At 42.5% G+C, this 24,950-nt stretch overlaps 2 protein-coding genes across 2 annotated transcripts in view; both read right to left on the reverse strand.

Moving 5' to 3' along the window:
- Positions 1 to 447: 447 nt before the first annotated feature.
- On the reverse strand, positions 448 to 14,318 carry LOC115110255 (stAR-related lipid transfer protein 3-like). The gene is made up of 14 exons (XM_029635755.2): positions 14,244 to 14,318; positions 10,991 to 11,235; positions 9,466 to 9,543; positions 9,175 to 9,252; positions 8,997 to 9,050; positions 8,312 to 8,429; positions 7,755 to 7,856; positions 7,396 to 7,544; positions 7,016 to 7,078; positions 5,990 to 6,085; positions 3,068 to 3,147; positions 2,791 to 2,895; positions 2,531 to 2,624; positions 448 to 2,422 (listed from the first exon to the last, which is right to left on the reverse strand). The coding sequence occupies exons 2-14, from the start codon at positions 11,207 to 11,209 to the stop codon at positions 2,318 to 2,320; spliced, it is 1,341 nt and encodes a 446-aa protein (XP_029491615.1). The 5' UTR covers positions 11,210 to 11,235; positions 14,244 to 14,318; the 3' UTR covers positions 448 to 2,317.
- Positions 14,319 to 14,804: 486 nt separating this feature from the next.
- The window catches only part of LOC115110259 (protein phosphatase 1 regulatory subunit 1B-like), a 32,184-nt gene continuing 22,038 nt past the window's right edge, over positions 14,805 to 24,950 (reverse strand). The window contains exons 2-5 of the mRNA XM_029635760.2: positions 19,250 to 19,333; positions 19,059 to 19,134; positions 17,710 to 17,847; positions 14,805 to 16,730 (exon numbers count right to left, since the gene is read on the reverse strand). Coding sequence (XP_029491620.1) covers positions 16,594 to 16,730; positions 17,710 to 17,847; positions 19,059 to 19,134; positions 19,250 to 19,333 — 435 coding nt within the window. The 3' untranslated portion in view covers positions 14,805 to 16,593. The remainder of the gene's footprint in view (positions 16,731 to 17,709; positions 17,848 to 19,058; positions 19,135 to 19,249; positions 19,334 to 24,950) is intronic.

Genomic DNA, 24,950 nt, shown 5'->3' on the forward strand with positions numbered 1-24,950 from the left:
GTCACGTTTGGTATGGTTACATAACACCCAAGGTTACTTAAGCCAAAAATGAAAGTAGTGTGGTTGGTCGGCCATATAACGTGAACGTCTAGCAAACCAAAGGTTGCTGTGGACAAGTCCAGGCAGTCTCTCCACGTTCTAGTCCTCTTTGTTCAGTTTGGCACCTAATGGACAAAACCCTGTATTTTGCCTGCATCAACCCAATTAACAAACACACAGTGGTTTAAGATCAACTGCTTGTGACCCCAGACACCTTCCCTGTGAAGTCTTCCTTTTAAGTGGAGTCACTCCTAACATCACAAATGTACATTTTGTAAAATTGGTCCTTTCTATGTAGGCCTACAGGATAACCTACTCACCCAGGCATCTTGGACAGTTTGTGTTACAGGGTTGAGGGGGGTTACTGGAAAGGCTGAGAAATGGGAGTCAGGACGTTTCATCAATAACTCATTTCAACATTTTATTAGAGATTCGATGCGGGCTAATCTTCTGTTTAAAAAAAAGTTGGTCAGTATCCTGTTAAAATTTTTGAAAACTATCTTAAAATTGACACATTTTTGTAAATGATCTGCAGTTCGTATGATTTCAAAACATTATAACAATCACAGAAATGAAAACATATAAAACTGAAAAAGAAATTACCTTTAGCAAACAAGTGATATTGTATTAATAGACAAGTCCTAACAGTGAAAGAATAGTGTGGTCACAGTGACACTATGCCCATTTCTCTCACTGTGACAAAGGCACCAAACCAACCAACTGCTTTCTCAGCCCAATTATTAGTTAAGGGATTTACAGAACTGACTTAAGTGTGAAACTCCCACTCACACAGATGGCAAACTGTTCAAATTAACTTCAGACTTTCTTTTTCTTCTTCATGGAAATCGAAGACCTTATTTTCACTTTCAGACAGCCCGTAAAAAAAAATGTAACATTGTTTCTTTGTTCAACATGTTTTGTTTCTGTTCTGATACAATCATGATGTAGCTATGCCTGTTAACTAGGGCCCTAAAATAGAGTGGAGCCAAAAACAGAACAAGTTCCAATTATGATTATTATTTTTTTTTACAGGACTGCAATGCATGAGAGGGGAACATGAGTTCTCACACGTGTAATGTAATGTTCAATGACCTGACATACCAGACATTCAGCACTGCATCAACATGCACACAGCAGGCTGATGGCTGAAGGGTTTGATATGCGAAGCTGGCATATTTTTATTACATACAGACAGTAGAGAATCAGAACTCCAATTATAGTCAATTTCAATATTGCATCCACCACAATGATAAAATGTTTAACATAAATAATCACATAATTAAATTTACTGACACTTCTCTATCTATAGTATGTCTGCAGTAAAGGCTTATTTCAGAAGGCTGCGATACATTTACCAATACAGTTACAACTTAGATCAACCATCATTAAGGGCAGATGGATTCCCTCTAGCTAAAAAGGCCACTAAAGGCTTGGCACAGACGAGTATCTGAAACTCTTTATGAACCCATGAGCGACCGGTAAATCACAACCACCCATCTTGAGCTCCATTAAGTAGGTGGTCTCCTGTTGTTAGTAGATGAGTGGTGGTGGTGTCGCCCCCTACTGGCTGGAGGACCACAGCACTCCGACAGTCAGCTTTCAATGCAGTGAGGGTCAACGAGGACAAAAAGGGACACATTGTGGGTTCATCGTGTTCCAACAGCTCAATATTTGTTCATAATGTGGTCATGTGTAGCGGTTTCCCCGGTTACAAGAGAATGATAGTGAAGACAGTGTAAATAACAAGAAAAAAGCAAAACAGACAGTCTATGGCTAAAATAAATGTGCGGCAGAATAAGGCTCAGAGTTAGCGGTCTAATGCAGCAAACCCACAGTAATTGCACCAGTTCTCTTCCAGTGAGAGAGGAAAAAAACCTACGCAGTCAAAAAGACGTCCACCTTCATCAAGTCTCGTCAGGCATCGTCCTAATCCGACCTCCATTGCACTTTCAATACTGCTAGCGTCCCAGTGAGAGAAACAGCAGAAAAGTTACATAAACATGTGTGTGACTGTTTAAAAACAACATGGAGTCCATGGGAGGGGAGGAATATCTCCTCTGACAGCCCCAGACCTCCTCACATCTAAAAGACACAGCAGTCTCCCATTCGCTATGCTGTTGACTTTCCTCTAGTCTAAGTAAGTTTGATATCCACCATAATCTCAGGTGCACTTCCAAATGTAGGTGTTCCTAAAAATCTGCAGTGACACCACCAAACCTGCAGTGGCGCTGTGGGTTGCAGGCATAAGCTTCCCTACAGGAAGAAAGTGAGAGGGCATCTAGCGAGTGGACCGTAGGTCAGCGATGCGCTGGCGTAGATGGGCCATAAACTCAAACATGGTGGCAGCCAGACTCTGGTGGATAAGGTAGCGGGGAAGTCGACCCTGAGACAAAACAAGATCAGACATGAAAGTTAAACTGCTTCTCCAGCCCACCGACAATACATCAAAGCAACAAGCACACACAAACCATCCTCAACAGGCTGTTCTTACCTTGAGGTCTGTGTTAAGCACCCAGATAAAGGTACAAACCGAGGGGTTACTGCTGGACTTCAGGACCACAAACCCTCCTGGACCATTCTCACCTCTAGGGAAGAGAGAGGAGAGGGATGGATGGTAGGGAGGAGAGGAGAGAGAGGGGGTAGGGATGGTAGTATCACATATCAGCTAATTAGCATGAATGGTTTGGTTGACTTGATCTGCTTTCAGTATTGTTCCCAGTGAAATGAGGCTGTCTAGAGGCAAGGCCAGACCTGACATAGCGACTGTGTGGAGGCTTGGCGCCATGGTCGGTTGCCATGCCAGCAGAGATGTAGCAGTCTCGTTTGCGTTCCACCCGCCTCACATTCACAAAGTCCCTAAGGGATACAAGGGCATGAACAACTTTTACATTCAAAACATGGACAAAACGAGGATTGGCACCCTATAGAAAATGGCACCCTATAGAATGTACTACTTCTGACCCAAAGTGCACCACATAGGGAAAAAGGTGACTCCATATTCGAGGTAGTCCATGTTGTGTTGAGTTACCTGGCAGACACTACCCCCCCTGCTGCTCCGGAAGAAATATCGTACGACACCAGGGTGTTGTCATCCACCCTCTGGAGGATCTAAAGGAACAAAGTGAAAGCAATGTCAGCCTTTGGCATCATTTCTTTTTTCCCTCTCACCTTTAATTATTTATTTAACCAGGTAGGCCAGTTGAGAACAAGTTCTCATTTACAACTGCGACCTGGCCAAGATAAAGCAAAGCAGTGTGACAAAAACAACAGAGTTACACATGGGATAAACAAACGTACAGTGAATAACACAATAGAAAAATCTGTATACAGTGTGTGCAAATTAAGTAAGGAGGTAAGGCCATAGTGGCGAAGTAATTACAATTTAGTCATTTACACTGGAGTGATACATGTGCAGATGAGGATGTGCAAGTAGAAATACTGGTGTGCAAAAGAGCAGAAAAACAAAAACAAATATGGGGATGAGGTAGGTAGTTGGTTGGGCTATATACAGATGGGCTGCAGTGATCGGTAAGCACTGGAAATGGAAGGCAGCCAATGAGGTGTTGGCTTTGGGGATGACCAGTGAAATATACCAGCTGGAGCGCGTGCAACGGATGGGTGTTGCTATGGTGACCAGTGAGCTGAGATAAGGCAGAGCTTTACCTAGCAAAGACTTACAGGTGACTTGGAGCCAGTGGGTTTGGCATCAAATATGTAGCGAGGAACAGCCAACGAGAGCATACAGGTCACAGTGGTGGGTAGTATATGTGGCTTTGGTGACAAAACGGATGGCACTGTGATAGACTGCATCCAATTTGCTGAGTAGTGATGGAGGCTATTTTCTAAATGACATCGACGAAGTCAAGGATTAGTAAAATAGTCCGTTTTACGAGGGTGTTTGGCAGCATGAGTGAAGGAGGCTTTGTTATGAAATAGGAAGCAGATTCTAGATTTCATTTTGGATTGGAGATGCTTAATATGAGTCTGGAAGGATAGTTTACAGTCTAGTCAGACACCTAGGTATTTATAGTTGTTCACATATTCTAAGTCAGAACCGTCCAGAGTAGTGATGCTTGCCAGGCGAGCGGGCCGGAAGCGATCGGTTGAAGAGCAGGCATTTCATTTTACTAGCATTTAAAAGCAGTTGGAGGCCACGGAAGGAGTGTTGTATGGTGTTGAAGCTCGTTTGGAGGTTTGTTAACACAGTGTCCAGAGAAGGGCCAGATGTATACAGAATGGTATCGTCAGCGTAGAAGTGGATCAAAGAATCACCCGCAGCAAGAGCAACATCATTGATATGTACAGAGAAAAGTGTCGGCCCAGGCCCTCCGATTTGACACACTGAACTCTATCTGAGAAGAAGTTAGTGAACCAGGCGAGGCAGTCATTAAAGAAACCAAGGCTGTTGAGTCTGCCAATAAGAATACGGTGATTGACAGAGTCTAAAGCCTTGGCCAGGTCGATGAAGACGGCAGCACAGTACTTGCTGTCTTTTATCGATGGCGGTTATGATATCGTTTAGGACCTTGAGCGTGGCTGAGGTGCACCTGTGACTAGCTCGGAAACCAGATTGCACAGCGGAGAAGGTATGGTGGGATTCGAAATGGTCGGTGATCTGTTTGTTCACTTGGCTTTCGAAGACTTTAGCAGAGCTGTTGGTCGGGGTAGCCTGGTGGAAAGCATGACCAGCTGTAGAGAAATGCTTATTGAAATGCTTGATTATCGTGGATTTATCAGTGGTGACTGTGTTTTCTAATCTCAGTGCAGTGGGCAACTGGGAGGAGGAGGTACTCTTATTCTCCATGGACTTTACAGTGTCCCAAAACTTTCGGAATTAGTGCTGCAGGATGCAAATTTCTGTTTGAAAAAGCTAGCCTTAGCTTTCCTAACTGACTGTGTGTTTTGGTTCCTGACTTCCCTGAACAGTTGCATATCACGGGGACAATTCGAAGTTTGTGCAGTACGCCACAGGGTGGTTTTGTGCTGGTCAAGGGCAGTTAAGTCTGAAGTGAACCAAGGGCTATATCTGTTCTTAGCTCTACATTTTTTGAAAGGGGCATGCTTATTTAAGATGGTGAGGAAAGCACTTTTAAAGAACAATCAGGATACCCGGGCTAGGTCGTTTAGGAAGGCCTGCTCCTGGTCATTTGACCACGGACCCATAACGGATACAGGCAAAGACAGCTGAAATCCTGGTTGAAAACAGCAGAGGTGTATTTAGAGGGCAAGTTGGTCAGGATGATATCTATGAGGGTGCCCATGTTTACAGATTTGGGGTTGTACCTGGTAGGTTCCTTGATAATGTGTGTGAGATTGAGGGCATCTATCTTAGATTGTAGGACGACCAGGGTGTTAAGCATATCCCAATTTAGGTCACCTAGCAGTACGAACTCTGACAATAGATGGGGGGGGGCAATCAATTCACATATGGTGTCCAGGGCACAGCTGGGAGCTGAGGGGGGTCTATAAGGAGTGGCAACAGCTCGAACTGTTTGGACATAGACCTGGATAGTATGACAGAACTCTGCAGGCTCTCTCTACAGTAGATTGCAATTCCGCCCCCTTTAGCAGTTCTGTCTTGATGGAAAATGTAATTGGGGATGGAAATTTCAGATTTTTTGGTGGCCTTCCTAAGCCAGGATTCAGACATGGCTAGGACATCAGGGTTGGCAGAGTGTACTAAAGCAGTGAATAAAGCAAACTTGGGGAGGAGGCTTCTGATGTTAACATGCATGAAACCAAGGCTTTTACGGTTGCAGAAGTCAACAAATGAGAGCGCCTGGGGACACACAGGGCCTAGGTTAACCTCTACATCACCATCATACGGGCCACAACAACTTATCCGAATCATAACAAATTGGTTTTCACAGTAGGTCCACTGTACTAGGCTAAGCCTGTTTGTCTGATGACTGGTCATGAGAAAAAGAGGGGACAGGATAGTGCAGGTTACCTGGCAACCAGAAACAGTTTTGTTCCACTGGGCCATCTTCTCTGGCTGTAAGATCACCTCCTGGTACACCAGCTCTGCTGGACACTGCATGAAGGCCTGGGACAGACAACACACACAAACACATAGCTATAAATACAAAACCTATCAAACAGTCTAGGAAGACCTTGAATATACGATATACAGTGCCGTCGGAAAGTATAGAAACCCCTCGACTTTTTCCACATTTTGTTACATTACAGCCTTATTCTAAAATGGATTCAATCATTTATTCCCCTCATCATGCACTGTCAACTGTCAAAGTGTGTGCCTTTCCAAATCATGTCCAATCAATTGAATTGTAACCTTTATTTAACTAGGCAAGTCAGTTAAAGAACAAATTCTTATTTACAATGATGGCCTACACCGCCCAAACCTGGACGACGCTGGGGCAATTGTGCGCCGCCCTATGGGACTCCCAATCACGGCCGGTTGTGATAGAGCCTGGATTCGAACCAGTGTAGTGACGTCTCTAGCACTGACATGCAGTGCCTTAGACCACTGCACATCTAGAATTTACCACAGGTGGACTCCAAACAAGTTGTAGAAACATCAAGGATGATCAATGGAAACTGGATGCACCGGAGCTCAACTTCAAGTCTCATATTTATGTTTATGTATTTCTTATATATATTAAAAAAAATGTCGAACAACCTGTTTTCGCTTTGTCATTATGGGGTATTGTGTGTAGATTGCTGAGGAAAAATATGTATTTAATCCATTCTAGAATAAGGCTGTAACAAAATGTGGAAAAAGTCAAGGGGTGTGAATACTTTCCGAAGGCATATAGCCCAATGTGCCAAATACTTACACCAGACAAGCCACACGTTATGAAAGCAAAGGCCATACAAATCAAATCAAATTATTTATATAGCCCTTCGTACATCAGCTGATATCTCAAAGTGCTGTACAGAAACCCAGCCTAAAACCCCAAACAGCAAGCAATGCAGGTGTAAAAGCATACACAGAAATAAAGTGATGACCATGTACCTTGAGAATGAAGGTCTTTCCATGGAAGGGGATCTCCAGTGTGTACACAGAATCCCCCGCGTCCTGACAAAAGGAGAAACAACAACATATTAGCAACATCCAGTCAATCTGTCACTATTAAACCATCTTGTGTCCAACCCACAAACTAACAGCGTACAACAACAGGTAGCTAACTAGAAGCAACTGGCGCACAGGTGTCACTCATTCCATGGAGGGCCAGGTGTCTGCTCCTCCCTTGTAAAGGTCACTGATTAGTTAGGAACTCCCCTCACCTGATTGTCTAGGTCTTAACTGGATACAAATTGAAAGGAAATAACAGAAACCAGCAGACACTCAGCCCTTCATGGAATGAGTTTGACGCCCCTGAACTAGCCACTCACATTGTTCTTCTCAAACTTCCAGTTCTCCTCCTGGGCCAGGATCTGTTCCACCACGGCCATGGCCTCTTTACCCTGCCACACCAGCTCCTTCTCCTGGGGGGAGACTGCCCTGCGACCCAGCCCCTCCTCATCCAGGTCCTCCTCAGACCCTGGCCAACATAAAACAACACACACACACACACACACACACACACACACACACACACACACACACACACACACACACACACAGGTAGAATGGAGATTACAGTTAGGGAAGAGACAGCGTAAAGGTGAAACAAAGAGAAAGCGAGACATGGAAGATTGAGAAAGACATTGAGAATTATAAGGGAGAGAGAAAGGGAGATGTAGTGTGGTACCTGCGAGGGATTCAGGTGGAGAGTAGAACTGTCCTTCAGACACAGCGCGAGGGTAGATCATGGAAGCTCGCTCCGACGCTGCGTTCACTGCTGCTAGGTAGGCTGAGGGAGACAGAGACCATAAAGGGAGACGTAAAAGACTATATATCTTCCTCTCCTCTTTGTCCATTCCATTATCCAATGCATCATTCCTTCCCTACTTGGGTCTGTCTACTACAACCCACTTCCTCCTTCTGAGGGGATTTCCTGAGGGCACAAACCTTCAAATCAAATGTATTTATATAGCCCTTCTTACATCAGTTGATATCTCAAAGTGCTGTACAGAAACCCAGTCCAAAACCCCAAACAGCAACCAATGCAGGTGTAGAAGCACAATGGCTAGGAAAAACTCCCTAAAAAGGCCAAAACCTAGGAAGAAACCTAGGAGGAACCAGGCTATGAGGGGTGGCCAGTCCTCTTCTTTTGCATATTCATGTGCTTTCTGTAAAATGACTGAACAAACATGTCCAGGAGTTTCCACTGACCCATTCAAATGTATCCATCACTCTGTGACTCACCTCTCTCATCACCAGCCTCTATGGAGAGCACCTTGAAGTCCAGGAACCATGTCTCCAGCCACGCCACCACAAAGGAGGTGATGGGTAACACATAGCCAAAGGCATTCTGGGATAGCAGCTGTGTGAGGAATGACATGTCAGTCTGAGACAAGTGGTATATATAGGCTACATCCCAAATGGCACCCTAATCCCTATTTAGTTCACTACTTTTGACCAGGGTCCATAAGGATCTAGTCAAAAGTAGTACACTATAGAGGAAAGGGTGGCATTTGGGACTCTACCATACACTTGTGTGGACAGCCATATCCCATTTGAATATAAACTACTACTTATGCCATTTCTGAGAAATTATGCTGAGCAGTATCTTGACAACAGCAACATTATGTCTCCTTCCCCTTCGTTATAAATAAATAGTGAAGAGATTGTAGGGGAGTGTGGCTTCAGGCTGTCGACACGGCGCGTAAACACAGAGGGCAGCAGAAAGGCTTAACTCAGATTAGAATAGATTTGAATGTATAATCCCCACCATGCTGAGTACACAGTAAAGGTCAACTGCAGACAAACTGACAATATATTAATGTTCTAATTGAATAGAGAAGTGAAAATGTGAAGTGGCTTTGAACACAAACAAGTGTGGAGCTCAGTCCAAACTGTTTCTGGTAAGAGGAGAGGGGGAGGCACTCACATTGGAGAGAATGACTTTGACTACAAGGAAGGAGCTGGTCACTAGAGTGGTGATCTATGAGAATGAAACACTGTTAAAAACAACAGCTGGTATTGGGTGAGAGCAGTCAGCCCACCACATATGACCATCAGTCCATTTAGGTACCAGTCTGTCGGTCCGTCTCAAGGAGCTCTCTTACCGCAATGACCCACCAGTGCCTCAGACGCAGAGCAGCATAGCCCAACTGGAGACACAGGAAACGAAACAAGGCAAGGAGCTATGGTGGAGAAAAGAAAAAAAAGAAAGACAAACCAGAAAACAGTAAAACTAAAAAGTTATTCCCGTATGTGATCGTGAGAGCTGGCCATGACGACTTTGATTTCAATAAAGGCAAGCATCGGCAGGTGAATAACCGTGACAGTACGTTCAGTTCATTCAAACGTACGACTTTCTGACCCATTACAATTATAGTTTGATCATTTACACTCACAAAGATGTCAAAGAAGGAGGACTGAAAGTTGTACTTGGCAACCTCCAGCTCAAGGCTCTGCCAAATGGAGTTATCGATCTGCAGTGGGACAAAGCAAGAGTAGAACCATATGTAAAACATGCAGCCAGAGGCAAGCTCTTTCTATTGCATACATACATACCATCATCATTAGGGGACCGCTGACATAATGAGAGAAAGTAACTGACACACACAGAGAGAAAATAACCTAAATAAACTGTTAACAGCTCTGCTGGGCATCTGACTAACAATCTTGTTCACATTTTTAAGGAAGTGGTAAAGAGATAAGAGCAATACACTGAGTATATAAAACATTAAGAACACCTGCTCTTTCCATGACAGACCGACCAGGTGAAAGCTATGATCCCTTGTTGATGTCACTTGTTAAATCCTCTTCAAATCAGTTTTGATGAAGAAGAAGAGAAAGGTTAAAGAAGGATTTTTAAGCATTGAGACATGGATTGTGTATGTATGCTTTTTAAAGGGTGAATTTGGCAAGAAAAAAATATTTAAGTGCCTCTGAACAGGGTATGGTAGTAGGTGCCAGGCGTACCGGTTTGTGTCAAGAACTGCAACACTAGGGGCCTCCCGGGTGGCGCAGTGGTTAAGGGCGCTGTACTGCAGCGCCAGCTGTGCCACCAGACTCCAGCGACTCCTGTGGCGGGCCGGGCGCAGTGCACGCTCACCAAGATTGCCAGGTGTACGGTGTTTCCTCCAACACATTGGTGCGGCTGGCTTCCGGGTTGGATGCGCGCTGTGTTAAGAAGCAGTGCGGCTTGGTTGGGTTGTGTATCGGAGGAAGCATGACTTTCAACCTTTGTCTCTCCCGAGCCCGTACGGGAGTTGTAGCGATGAGACAAGATAGTAGCTACTAACAATTGGACACCACGAAATTGGGGAGAAAAAAGGGGGTAAAATTCAACAACAACAAAAAACACAAAAAAAGAACTGCAACACTGCTGTTTTTTTTTTTACCCGTGTGTATCAAGAATGGTCCACTACCCAAAGGACATCCCGCTAACTTGACAGTGAACACGGGAAAGGGAAGGCTAGCATCCCTGTGGTCGCTTTCAACACCTTGTAGAGGAAGGGGTTCTTAATGTTTGGTATACTCAGTGTATACCCTGTGGTTCACACACACAGAACATATACAATTGGCATAATATAGAACAGTGAAAATAAGTACGGATAGTGATACTGAGAAAAAGTCAAAAACAAGGGGCAGAGAACAACATGTGAGACACATGAGAGAAAGCAACAATAAAACAGGCTCCCAAGTGGTGCAGCGGTCTAAGGCTCTGCATCTCAGTGTTAGAGGCATCACTACAGACCATGGTTCAATTCCAGGCTGTATCACAACCGGCCGTGATTGGGAGTCCCATAGGGCAGCGCACAATTGGCCCAGCGTTGTCCAGGTTGTTCTTAACTGACTTGCCTAGTTAAATAAAGGTTACACTAAATAAAAAAATAAGTAGAATAGAAATAGATTGACAACGAGTGAACTCACATTGAGCTCGATGATCCACAGCAGGGAGATGAAGAGGAGGTCAAAGGTGACAAAGAGGCAAAAGGTGCGACGGACGTCCGAGATGACCTTCTTCTCCCCAGGTGGCACCACCAGGTAGTGGGGGGAGGGGAGGGATACAGTGGTGGAGTAGGACGCATTCAGAGAGGCGATGGCAGGAAGGCTCCCCCCAAACTCCCCATAGTCCACTCCGCCCGGCATTCCTACTGAGAAAGGGGCCAATCCACCTGGGACAGAGAGAGGGGGAGTAATGGTGAGGTGTGGCCAGTGAGCTGATCTCTCAGAAGTAGATTAACCCTAGTCCTGGACTAAAAAGCTAATTGAATGGAGTATCTGTGTCTGGGAAACTGGCCCAGTGTTTAGGGATATAAGAAGAGGAAAATATTCTCATGCACTACGTGGTCAAAAGTACGAGGACACCTGCTTGTTGAACATCTCATTGCAAAATCATGGGCATTAAGAGAGAGAGCTGGTCCCCCTTTTGCTGCTATAACAGGATATCTGGGAAGACTTTCCACCAGATGTTGGATCATTGCTGATGGGACATTCTTCCATTCGGCCACAAGAGCATCAGTGAGGTTGGGCGATTAGGCCTGGCTCGCAGTCGGCGTTACAATTCATGGGGTTGCGGTCAGGGCTCTGTACAGGCCAGTCAAGTTCTTCCACAACGATCTCGACAAACCATTTCTGTATGGACCTCGCTTTGTGTACGGGGGCAATGTCATGCTGAAACAGGAAAGGGACTTCCCCAAACTGTTGCCATGTCATTGGGGCCTTGCACGAACCATAAAAAGCAGCCTCAGACCATTATTCTTCATCCACCAAACTTTACAGTTGGTACTATGCATCCTGGCATCTGCCAAAACCAGATTTGTCAGTCAGACTGCCAGATGGTGAAGCGTGATTCATCACTCCTGAGAACGTGTTTCCACTGCTCCAGAGTCCAGTTGCGAGCATTACACCATTCCAGACGACGCTTGGTATTGCACATGGTGATCTTAGGCTTGTGTGCAGCTGCTCGGCTATGGAAACACATTTTATGAAGTTCCCGACAAACAGTTATTGTGCCAACCTTGCTTTCCAAAGGGCAGTTTGGAACTCGGTAGCGAGTGTTGCAACCAAGGACAGACGATTTTACGTACTTCAGCACTCGGCGGTCCCGTTCTGTGAGTTTGTGTGGCCCACCACTTCGCGACTGAGCCGTTGTTGCTCCTAGACGTTTCCACTTCACACTAACAGCACTTATAGCTGACCGAGGCAGCTCTAGGAGGGCAGAAATTTGACAAACTGACTTGTTGGAAAGGTGGTATCCTATGACAGTGTCACGTTGAGTCACCGAGCTCTTCAATAAGGCCATTCTATTGTCAATGTTTGTCTACTGAGATTGTGTGGCTTTGTGCTACATTTTATACACCTGTCAGCAACTGGTATGGCTGAAATAGCTGAATCACTCATTTGAAGGGATGTCCAGTGGACTCCAATCAAGTTGTAGAAACATGTCAAGGATGATCAATGGAAGCAAGATGCACATGAGCTCAATTTCGAGGCTCATAGCAAAGGGTCTGAATAATTATGAAAATAAAGTATTTCTACTTAAATACATTTGCAAAAAAATCTAAAAACCTGTTTTCTCTTTGTCATTATAGAGTATTGTTTGTAGATTGATGAAGGGAAAAATGAATTTAATCCATTTTAGAATAAGGCTGTAACAAAATGTGGAAATAGTCAAGGGGTCTGAATACTTTCCAAATGCACTGTACTGTATTCTAGTGAAGGCCATCTTATTCAACTATTACTGTGCATATATATTATTGTATCTTATGTTTTCTTCAAATATATTACATTTTCTATCCACATACTGCTTATACATCTCTCACACACACACTTTTATTTATACTCCAGACTCAGACATGGCCTGTTCTAATATGTCTATATTTCTTAATTCCATTCTTTTACTCTTAGGTTAGCTTGTATTGTTAGATATTACAGCACTGTTGGAGCTAGGAACACACACATTTCGCTACACCCACAATAACATCTGCTAATTATGTGTATAAGCGACCAGTAACATTATGATTTGGTCAGCATCAATGATGATATTCTATTCTAGACAGAAGATCATACCGAATTATTGCCCGATGATCTTCTGAATTTCCCAATACCCTGTTTGTAAGCTTTTAAATTGTATCAATCTGAACCGTTTCCTTTTCCAGTGATGAAGATATGGATGTCTCATAGTATGGTGGGGTATGCAAAAGTGGGTCAACTTTGAGCACCTTTATTTATCTCTTTGATGTTTTGGCATTCAGGTACAAAAAGTGCTGTCAAAAACTGACTGAATTAAAATGTCAATACCGCACAAGGAAAAAACGTAACAACACAGTGTTTTCAGTTTTTTAAAAAGGCATACATGCACAGAAAGCGTAAAGATGATAGATTTTGTCATAAGACAAGAGTTGATATTCACTGTGATGGCCGGTCCCACCCTCTAATAAAGTAAACCAGTTACTTTGAACAATCGACTGTTAGAGATAACAATAAATGCTGTTGATTTATCTGATTCTGAGTAGGCCTATTTACACTATTGATTAACATGGAATTCATCAGTTGAAGACTAAACACAACACATTAGGCTAAATGACCCTCCTACAGACAAGCAACTTAACCCTGAGATCTGGCCTGTGTACCACCAGCCAAATGACATAAGTGACCAACTTGAATGAGTTATGCTCAGACAGTCATATCAAAACCAGTCGACATAAATCACTGAAATAGAAATGGTACTAAAACTGTACAATAACTAGGTAACGTTATATAGCTAACTAGCTACCGTAGATAGCTAGTTAGCTAACCAGCTAGCTGACAGCTAAACTGAAACTGGCTAGCTACAACTGGCTTAGCAATACATGCAGGTTCCGTTTACGTACACACATGTAGAATTAGTACATAATCATGGGGGTGATATTTAATTGATATAGGCTCAGGACTACAGTTGTTCCTTTTTTAAATTCAAACCAATTTCAAGTGGAGCAAACAACAGTGCTAGCGCTGTCTTTAGCATTACCATTAGCTAGCTAACAACATAGCCACAGTATACACCCCGTTATACACCCCATGAATATATTACAATTAAACATAAATAAATAGGATACAACTTTCACATCTGAACAATGACCACACGAAATTGGTTTGAATTTAAAAAAGGAACAACTGTAGTCCTGAGCCTTTAACTCACCTGATTTAGTACATCATCATCGACGAAACGTATCTTCCGGGAATAACTTCTACATGAAACAGGTCACTATCTCACTTCCGGTTTAGATTTGTGGTAATCTGGTTTTAATGTCTATGGTGGTACAATGTTAGCTATTTGTTTTTCATCTGACAGTAGCATTAGGCTACTTAAGCTACAAATGCAATATTAAAGGACCTACCATTATATTTGTCTATTGTTGCAATAACTTATCAGTCCAAATAAATTAATTAGCATACTTTCTAGGAAGCCTATTTTTTTATTTGTCAGTTGACTTTGCCAGTTTTGTTTTCCATGAGGGTGTTTTCTGACATACTCCACTTGAAGAACATACCATCTGAGAAGCAAACATACAGACTTCCAAGTATCAGAATTCCTTCTGGAATGTGGGTCATGTTCATTCATTCCATCATAGGGTGTGAAATACTGACCATCTTGTGGCAATCATTTTGTGCGGTCATATATATTATTTTATAAAGTATATTTTCAAAGTTTTAGGATTTTAAGATTAGTTCCACACACCAGAACACACACACAAAGTAATTTCAAATCAGAAAAATGTGTTTATTTAGATAGTGTTATTGTTGCTCACATTGAAATGTCTACATCTTTAACAAGTACAGAAAAAAGAATGAAAACAAAAAGTGGAATAAAGAAGAATAGTGCGATTAGAGTTCATTCTTGCCATGGCACTCGTCTATTGACCATAGAGGATAGATAGACTTGGAGAAGGAAAGTATGCTCACTCCAGCCAGACAATGGAGGGAGTAGGTGCCATATGTCGCAACACTTTGTCCAACAAAAAGAGAATCAAAACAACTACTATATATTAACAGTTGGTACAGATTGAGACATGTATTCCACTGACTCAAGCAATCCCGCAGTTGGAGAACAGATGTGATGGAAATAAAGAAAACTGTTTATTAGGCTGACATTATCAATGAGTATATGATGACAATGACATTCTGAGGGTGAATATTTTTATATTCAAATGTGTCATTCCATTTCAGCAGGAAGAGAGAGAGAGAAAGAGAGTCACTATGTATTGTATTGTCTGTATTGTTTTTCATGAGAATATGAAAAACACAGTTATCCAAGTCATGACTGAAAGGTTACTAAACATTGTGACAATTATCCAACAGAGAGAGACCATATACAGCTAAGTTGATTAATAGGTCTTTACACAGGAAACGATTTAAACAAACAAACAATAAGAATCTGATTCTGTATACAAAATTAATACATGTTTTTTTCTCACAAAAAAAATAAATTGGACTACTTTTACAAAAGCATGCACCCCGAGTACATCATTGACACAAATAACTTTGATGGGCACCAAAAATAACTTCAAATGCATCACAAATAAATGTTTCAAATGCATTACAAATCTAGATCATTTCAATTATATAGATGCATATTATCTGAAGGCCTATGCCGTGCACAGTTTATTGTATGTAAATCCATGTCGATATATACTCTCTGGTTATTCTACATCCCCTATTTTGCCACAAGATGGCAGCAGCTGCTCACTTCTTCCAAGAACAAGATCTCAATATGATTAGGCTGCAGAGATATCCAATCTAGGCCAGAGTGAAATTTGATACACATAATACAGGTCTTTGTGATTTAGGAGTCTGTATTATCATATCTGCACAGTAATGGAGCAGCTTTAGAATATAGTCTGGACCGATAGTCAGAGATGATAGTCAGAGACTAATGATATCTCCTCTGTCTGTGTGTGTGTGTGTGTGTGTGTGTGTGTGTGTGTGTGTGTGTGTGTGTGTGTGTGTGTGTGCTCTATACTGAAGCTGTTCATCAGCATTTGTCCGTTTACAGTTATTTTGAGTGTCATGTGTAGTTATTATTTCTAGCCATTATTCCATTGCTCTGTAACATTAAAGAGCAAAGCTAGAAATTAAGAAGTGAATGAATGGTTCCCCTGACATGGAAGAGAAGACTAGCGTTGCAGTGCGGGACCTCAAGGTCACAGTTACGTTGGTGACCTTGCCCTATCCACAAATCTCATTAGTTCTAAGGAGCCACTCCTCACCTCTTCACAAGGGCAATATCTATTACACACTCTCTCTCCCCCCTCTCCCTCTCCCTCTCCTTCTCCCCTTCTAGAATAATGTACAGATTTTTTGCTCACAGATTTGCTAACAGTGCCTACATTCATTCAGTCATTCATTCATTTAATTTGAAAATGCACCATTCAAACTTAGAAGCTCTCTTTCTCACTCACAAGTTCACACATTAAACCACTCATTCATTCACTCAATCATTCACACATCTGCAACCATCCATCTCTCCCTTCATTTTCGTTTGTTTAGTGTTAAAACTTTACACTTTTGCGCACTTTCTTTGCCTTCTCCTCTGTCTTTTCTTCCGTCTTTTCCTCTTCTTTCTCTTTCTCTTCCTCCTCTTCATCCGGCTTCTCTGATTGATCTGTTGTGCTGGTCGCTTGGGGGTCTAAGGAGACAAGAGGTGATGTCAAAGAACAGCAGCACACACTGGTCTCCTTCAAATCAAACCACTAACCTTTTACACAAGTAAGCTTGATGACTACTTAGATTTGTGGATTTTGATGTTTCAGAAAAGACATGCAGGGAAGGTAAACAAACAGCACTAGGGAAAAGAGGTTACTCAATTTATGGGACATCATAATAAATCTACTCCCAAACCAGTCTATGGTAATCTGGTTCTACCTGTCATTTAATGGTCAGACATGTGCCTCCTGTGAGTGTGTGTGTAGAAATACATGTGTGTGGAACATGGTATAAAGGTCTGAATCATACCAGTACATATGAAAGTGTCTTCTGTATAAATGTGCATGTGTATGTGTATGCAGGCCTAATTAGGCAATTACTCTAGTGAGGATAATCATACCCTACTTCAATGTATCTTTAAGAGTCCCTGTCTAGTGATGTGTGACAACTACAGCCACTCTGCAGCCGTGTTTTGCTTTCAAACGACAGATTTACAGAAAAACGATGACAGTAATATCCAATGAAACAGCGTTTAACGATGCTACAGGAGAGATTTCACTCGGAAGCTCTGCCATCTGGGCTGGTAGCCCAGCATCAGTACTGATGCCAAAGAGAAAGCAGATAGACTGTTAGCCGTGGCTAAGCATCTCTGGCCCCCTGACTGGCACAGGGAGGTCTGCTGTGCTCTCTGATAGATTTGGTGGAGTGATGCTAATACGTGCTAATATAATACCACTGCTACTTGTCGCAGAGGAGAGTTTATCTGAGGCCCTGCTGTTTTGAACATGGCATAGTGCAACGTTCATCCCATTTGACTTAAAAGTGGGCACTGAATAACAATGGCTATACACACAGCTAAACATGTAAGCCGGTTACACCATTGGTCAAAGCATCAATGTGATTATATGAGTGAGTGTATATAGTGTGTTACTAGTTGACAGTGTATGAAATCCCTATCTCACCAGCAGCTTTGGTGGGGAATCTCTCCTCCCTCTCCTCATGACAGGGGTAGTCGTCGTACTCCTCCCCCTCAAAGGGGTCTTCCAAGGGGGGGTAGACACCCAGGTTCTGCATGTGTGCCTCAGCCATCTTCTGAACGGCTGGACGCACACATACACATGATACACAGGAACACACACAGGGACAAAGGGAGAGAGGGATAGGTTGTTTTGGGTTTACCAGGCTTCAACACTGTCAACGTTACCATGCGTCGTTACCATGCGTCATATGGGCTTTCAGATGCATGCCAGACAGACAGATAAGCAGCCAGCCAATCACCCAGCAAGACAGACAGACATACAGACACATTTAAAGGCAGAATAGCCAGCACTTTCATGTTTTGTAGTAATGGACTGGTATAATACATGTGTGTCCTATATATACATGTCTTTACTCTTTCCTGCATTTGTTTTTTATCCTTTCATTTCTCCTGTCTGGTCCTCTGTTCTTTTGCTCTCTAAAAAATGTTGACTCATCCTGCTCTGTCTTAATCCCACTCTGTCTAAGTCACCTTGGGGTGTCTCTCTCTCAGCTAATGAAGAATCGAATACTGATACAGGAACACAGACTGGGTTATTATAATAACACTCTACACGCATATAGTAATCCCCCTTTAATTCTTTAATTAACATCTACTGACAAGCCTCCAAATATAATTTTTTCTGGTTTTACAAGCACATGCTCTATGTTTATGGCTCGGCGTGAAACAACAAGTATGAAGCAACATTTAGAACTCGGTCGGTCGGTCGGTCAGTCTCTGTCTGTCTGTCTGTCTGTCTGTCTGTCTGTCTGTCTGTCTGTCTGTCTGTCTGTCTGTCTGTCTGTCTGTCTGTCTGTCTGTCTGTCTGTCTGTCTGTCTGTCTGTCTGTGTGTGTCTGTCTGTCTGTGTGTGTGTCTGTGTGTGTGTGTGTGTGTGTGTGTGTCTGTCTATCTGCAGCTGTATATGCTCCTTTGGTAATCCTGGATGATCCAGAGCTGCACAGACTCACACTCAGTGACTCACAGCTGTCTCTCTCTATATATATATATATGTGCATAGAAGCAAAACATGTGTATCTAGTTCCATAGAAGAAATTCCTCTTGCATGTGTATACAGTATAGTACCTACTCTTATAAAGATACTCCAACTGATTGACATGACTTGTATTAATTATTTTGTCACGTGTATCTTACCCCACTGCCCCCATTTCACATAGAACATAATCAGGAGGCAACAGAACAGTAAAGCAAGGTAAACACAGTATCAACACAGGGAGAATTCACCACACAGAGGACATGTATACACTACTTACTCAGTCAGTTATACTCTTACCTTTCAGGGATGGTGGCTGATACACATTTGGGTTGACTCGCTTGGGCTTGAGTACCCCATTCTCTCCTACAATCCACTGTGGAAGGAAGAACAAGTTGAATGTAGCCTACAGTTTTGAAATAACGCAACCATTCACATGACTATAGGGTGACATGCAGTTATCCTCTGAGGCACTAGGGGTGCTCTGTTACCTGATGGGTGGACTGATCATCCTCAGGGGAACACTGGTCTGCCACTCTGAACAGTGTTGCAGGTGTAGGCCGCCGGCGCCGGATCTAGACACGCACGAGAGAGAAGAAGAGAATCGGGTATTTGTTTTTTTGGGGTGTAAGCCATCTCATCAGCGCTTGTAATGTGTCCTGTTCTCCTAATTTGACTCCAGGCAAGGAGTCAAGTCTGAGTACTGTTGGGGTAGGCCAGGGGTCAGAGTTTAGGGGTCAACAAGAGATCATCAGAACAGAAGACGTCCAATTATGTCACATAGATCCCTTTTCTGCAGTCGATTGACCAACGCGTCCTCTAGTGGCCTCATGGGTGCAATGTTATTAGTCTTTTTCATAATTTCATAAAAAACAGGGTTTCTATGTCAAATGGTTTTGTTATATTTCAGTCTTCTGTGATGTTTGTAAAGTGTAATATTGGGATGCAAACTCACATTTCAACTATATATAGATATATATATAGATATATATATATAGAAACTCTCTGTGTGACCCTGATTTAGCCCACTTAACAGAGCAACCCCCGGGAGAAATCAGTATCACTCTGAACTCTACTTTAGTCATTACATACATTGTACTTAGTACATGGTTGATAAACATAGTTTGCCAATCAATATGCATGTGCCTGTGGCTATTCACTGCAGAACAGTAGTTTGATGCAAAACTATGTCACTCAAGCAAACAAGTCTGTGAGCATAAATTCACGTTTGCATATCTGCAAACAAAAATATGTAGAAATAAAACCTTGATAAAAAATGTTTCCAGTGAGGGCCCTATAGTAGGTATTACTGCCCTCCTCTCTCCCCCTCTTTGCCCACCTCTTGCCCCTCCTCTCTCCAGCCTCTCTAGACCAGTGGCAGGCAGACTGGAGCTCACTCCCCTTAGGCTTCCTGAGGCGGCAGGCAGCCTAGTGGTTAGAGTGTTGGGCCAGTAACCGAAAGGTTGCTGGATCGAATCTCTGAGCTGATAAGGTAAAACTCTGTTGTTCTGCCCCTGAACAAGGTAGTTAAACCACTGTTCCCAGTAGGCTGTCATTGTAAATAAGAATTTGTTCTTAACTGACTTCCCTAAAATGACTATATGCACACTCTCTGTCCCAATGGGTAACCTGCTACCCACTCTAACTGGGTGCTCACAGTACGCTGCAGACGGCTCTCTCATTCTGTCAACACTGGCATTCTTAAGCTACAGTACAAGGTTCATTAATTTGACCATGGAAGGAATGCAGAGGGTCAAGGAGAACAGGGCCTTCTGTTCTGTAGTTTTAATTCCAGGTAGAACCCCACTGTGAAGGTTTGGCAACAACACTCACAGTGCATTGACTCGCGAACACAATCTCCCACAGTCTAAATAGATCAAGCAGAAAACAGTTTGCAAACTAGCTGTGGTAAGTTGTTTTGGATACATGCATTCGGGTCAGATGAATAGTGCACTACTATAAGGATGGAAGCCTGGAAAGTCAAACAGAGAAGTTCATGACAAGTCTCCTCACTGGGCACACAATTGGGTAATATTTAATACGTTGATTAATGAGATTCCAACCTATTTTCACCCACTCAAAAAGACAGCCAAAGGTTTGTTGAATTTTCAATGTGTTATCAATATTATTTTTAAACATCTAAAACAGAGGTTCTTTTTTTTAACCTAATTTTTTGGGGGGAATGTTACTAACAACAGATTAAATTACTTTTGGCCAAGGATCTGTGGAATATGTTAAACATATGTAAAACAACACAATGTAAAATTATGAATCAATCAAATCAAATCAAATCAAATCAAATGGTATTTGTCACGTGCTTCGTAAACAACAGGTGTAGACTAACAGTGAAATGCTTACAATGTATGTTCTTAATACTGGGCAACATAAGCCTGGGAGACTCACAGTGTTATTGGTATCCACGGTACTCCACCATTTGTACATTTTTCTATTCAATACTACCCCCCCACCCCAAATTGTTTTTATTTGACATAAATGCATGTAATGTCATTTAAAACTGCAAAGTTGTCTCTCTGTGTTGAATTGCAGGATATTAGCTTTAGAGCTGCAACAGTAAAAAAAAAAAAAACATCTGTCCCATGACAACATGTGTAGAATGACAGGAAATTAGATTGAAAACTGCTGAACATTTGAAATGTTCTTTCCCTGGGCCCGGGACTTGGTTCATCCAGCCATGTACTGCAGATGTCATAGTAAAACCTTTTGTAGGCTGTTGTTAACGCATTCCAGTTGTGTTCTGATTACGAACGGGTCTCTGATGAATTTGCTAACACAAAAGGGGTCCCCGGCCCCAAAAGGTACAACCAAATTCCAATGAAAAGATCAATGTCTTATATTTGGTTTAGTTGTCACTTATATTTGTGATCACTGCGCTTTCAACCATTTAAAAGCACATTCAAATTCAAATGGGAATACAATGTTAGATGTTTTGTTTATTTCTACAACAAATGAATGTGTTATCACTGTGTTTGATCTAACAACATGACCAAATGACCTGGATTGCAGTTAGTTGAGAGGACATGGTGCAAGGGATCAATGCTGTTTGAGAGTCTATGCAGATTATTATAGCAGTTGTGAAGATTTCCACAGACCTGCAAACCTGAACATACACACGTTCTATGATTAGATAAGAAGACATTTATTGTTACAGTAACCTCAAAATGTGGCCACTCATTTTAAGGTTGAAGAAATATTGTCACATTAGTTGGTAAGATAGCCTTCACATTAGGCTATTTGCTGTCTTACAAAAGTAATGTTGAATCGTGTTTGGTAGACAACCAAACATAAACTTTTTAAGGAGATGTATCTTCTGCATGGATAGCCCCATCGGTGCCACTGAGCCTGGCTTTTATTCCAGCTTGTCTACAATTTTTTTTTTTTATTTTTTTAACCTTTATTTAACCAGGCAAGTCAGTTAAGAACAAATTCTTATTTTCAATGACGGCCTGGGAACAGTGGGTTAACTACCTGTTCAGGGGCAGAACGACAGATTTGTACCTTGTCAGCTCGGGGGTTTGAACTCGCAACCTTCCAGTTACTAGTCCAACGCTCTAACCACTAGGCTACCCTGCCGCCCCAAATGAATTAACAATTGATATGTTGGATTCCCTTTTTCAGTTCAACCAAAAATCGAAATACAGTTTGATTTGACTTAATCTTTATTCTTTAACTTTTATTTTTTGGTTGAATGGAGAAGTGAATCTAACATATTTATTACTAGCACATTGGTAATAGACAGTGACAAATATTAAAGCTAAGCAGTGTTGGGCTTGGTTAAAACTCTGGATGGGAGAACTACGAGATAGCTGTAGATCAAATCAAATCCAATGTTATTGGTCACGTGCAGATGTTATTGCGGATGTAGCGAAATGCTTGTGTTTCTAGCTCCAACAGTGCAGTTAATATCTAACAATTTCAATACACAATACAACAATACACACCAATCTAAAGTCAAATGGAATTAAGCATGTATAAATATTTGGAGGAGCAACGTCAGAGCGGCATAGACTAAGATACAGTAGAAAAGTATAGAATACATATAAGATGAGTAATGCAAAATATGTAAACATTATTTAAGTGACTAGTGTTGGTTAGTGTTGGTTAAAGTGGCCAGTGATTTCAAGTCCATGAACATAGGACAGCAGCCTCTAAGGTGCTCTCCAGTAGGAGGTGCTGCCCGGACTACTGCTTTCTATCTTATAGTGGATATTACGTTGAAGATGACGTTGTTTCAAAAGGTGTAAATTAAACATATTTACCATGACCACATAATCCTGTGGTTGAAATTTCACCTTCAAAACAACAGTTTACGCTGACGACTTTTTTCAAATCCAATGTATTTTCCACGTAGACAACAGGTCACATACAGAAATAGAAAATCATAGACAAACTAACATAGACAACCCACCCAACTCACGCCCTGACCATACTAAAACAAAAGACAAAACAAAGGAACTAAGGTCAGAACGTGACAGAAACAACGTTGATTTAACCCGTTTGTAACCAGTGGCTTCTCTCTAGACCAGTCAACCTTGAACGTGACAGAAACAACGTTGATTTAACCCGTTTGTAACCAGCGGGTTCTCTCTAGACCAGTCAACCTTGAACGTGACAGAAACAACGTTGATTTAACCCGTTTGTAACCAGCGGGTTCTCTCTAGACCAGTCAACCTTGAACGTGACAGAAACAACGTTGATTTAACCCGTTTGTAACCAGCGGGTTCTCTCTAGACCAGTCAACCTTGAACGTGACAGAAACAACGTTGATTTAACCCGTTTGTAACCAGCGGGTTCTCTCTAGACCAGTCAACCTTGAACGTGACAGAAACAACGTTGATTTAACCCGTTTGTAACCAGCGGGTTCTCTCTAGACCAGTCAACCTTGAACGTGACAGAAACAATGTTGATTTAACCCGTTTGTAACCAGCGGGTTCTCTCTAGACCAGTCAACCTTGAACGTGACAGAAACAACGTTGATTTAACTCGTTTGTAACCAGCGGGTTCTCTCTAGACCAGTCAACCTTGAACGTGACAGAAACAACGTTGATTTAACCCGTTTGTAACCAGCGGGTTCTCTCTAGACCAGTCAACCTTGAACGTGACAGAAACAACGTTGATTTAACCCGTTTGTAACCAGCGGGTTCTCTCTAGACCAGTCAACCTTGAACGTGACAGAAACAACGTTGATTTAACCCGTTTGTAACCAGCGGGTTCTCTCTAGACCAGTCAACCTTGAACGTGACAGAAACAACGTTGATTTAACTCGTTTGTAACCAGCGGGTTCTCTCTAGACCAGTCAACCTTGAACGTGACAGAAACAACGTTGATTTAACCCGTTTGTAACCAGCGGGTTCTCTCTAGACCAGTCAACCTTGAACGTGACAGAAACAACGTTGATTTAACCCGTTTGTAACCAGCGGGTTCTCTCTAGACCAGTCAACCTTGAACGTGACAGAAACAACGTTGATTTAACCCGTTTGTAACCAGCGGGTTCTCTCTAGACCAGTCAACCTTGAACGTGACAGAAACAACGTTGATTTAACCCGATTGTAACCAGCGGGTTCTCTCTAGACCAGTCAACCTTGAACGTGACAGAAATAACGTTGATTTAACCCGTTTGTAACCAGCGGGTTCTCTCTAGACCAGTCAACCTTGGCCTGAACCTTTCCTCCTCTCTGTTTATGGTGCCACACAACATTAGTAGCACTTCTCTATTTTCCATGAAGTTGCTCTCTGGATGTGTTCGTGTTTGATCCTGTGGAACTCATTACGCTGGTTAACCAGGGCAGACAGGGTCTTCATCCCAAATGGCACCCTATTCTCTACATACAGTAGAGCACTACGTTTGACCAGAGCCACATGTGCCCCGGTCAAAACTCTGGTCAAAAGTAGCACACTATAGAGGGAATAGGGTTCCATTTGGTAAACATCCTGCGTCTGGGAGCTGTGCGTCGAAGCAAGCAGGTCACTGTTGCCAAAGCACAGGCTTGGTGGGCCACACAACACATCATAATCTCCTCATGAAGGTTCTGTATATGTATCCTCACTTCCCCTCTATCCCTCACTCTCACTCTCTCTCATTCCCCACTTCTAATTCCACCTCATCCTCTCCTCCCTTTATCCTGTTCACCCCACATATCATTCTTCATTCCTTGACAGTGACATGACATTATC

This window comes from Oncorhynchus nerka, linkage group LG26 (genome assembly GCF_034236695.1).
Source record: "Oncorhynchus nerka isolate Pitt River linkage group LG26, Oner_Uvic_2.0, whole genome shotgun sequence".
Classification (NCBI taxonomy): domain Eukaryota; kingdom Metazoa; phylum Chordata; class Actinopteri; order Salmoniformes; family Salmonidae; genus Oncorhynchus; species Oncorhynchus nerka.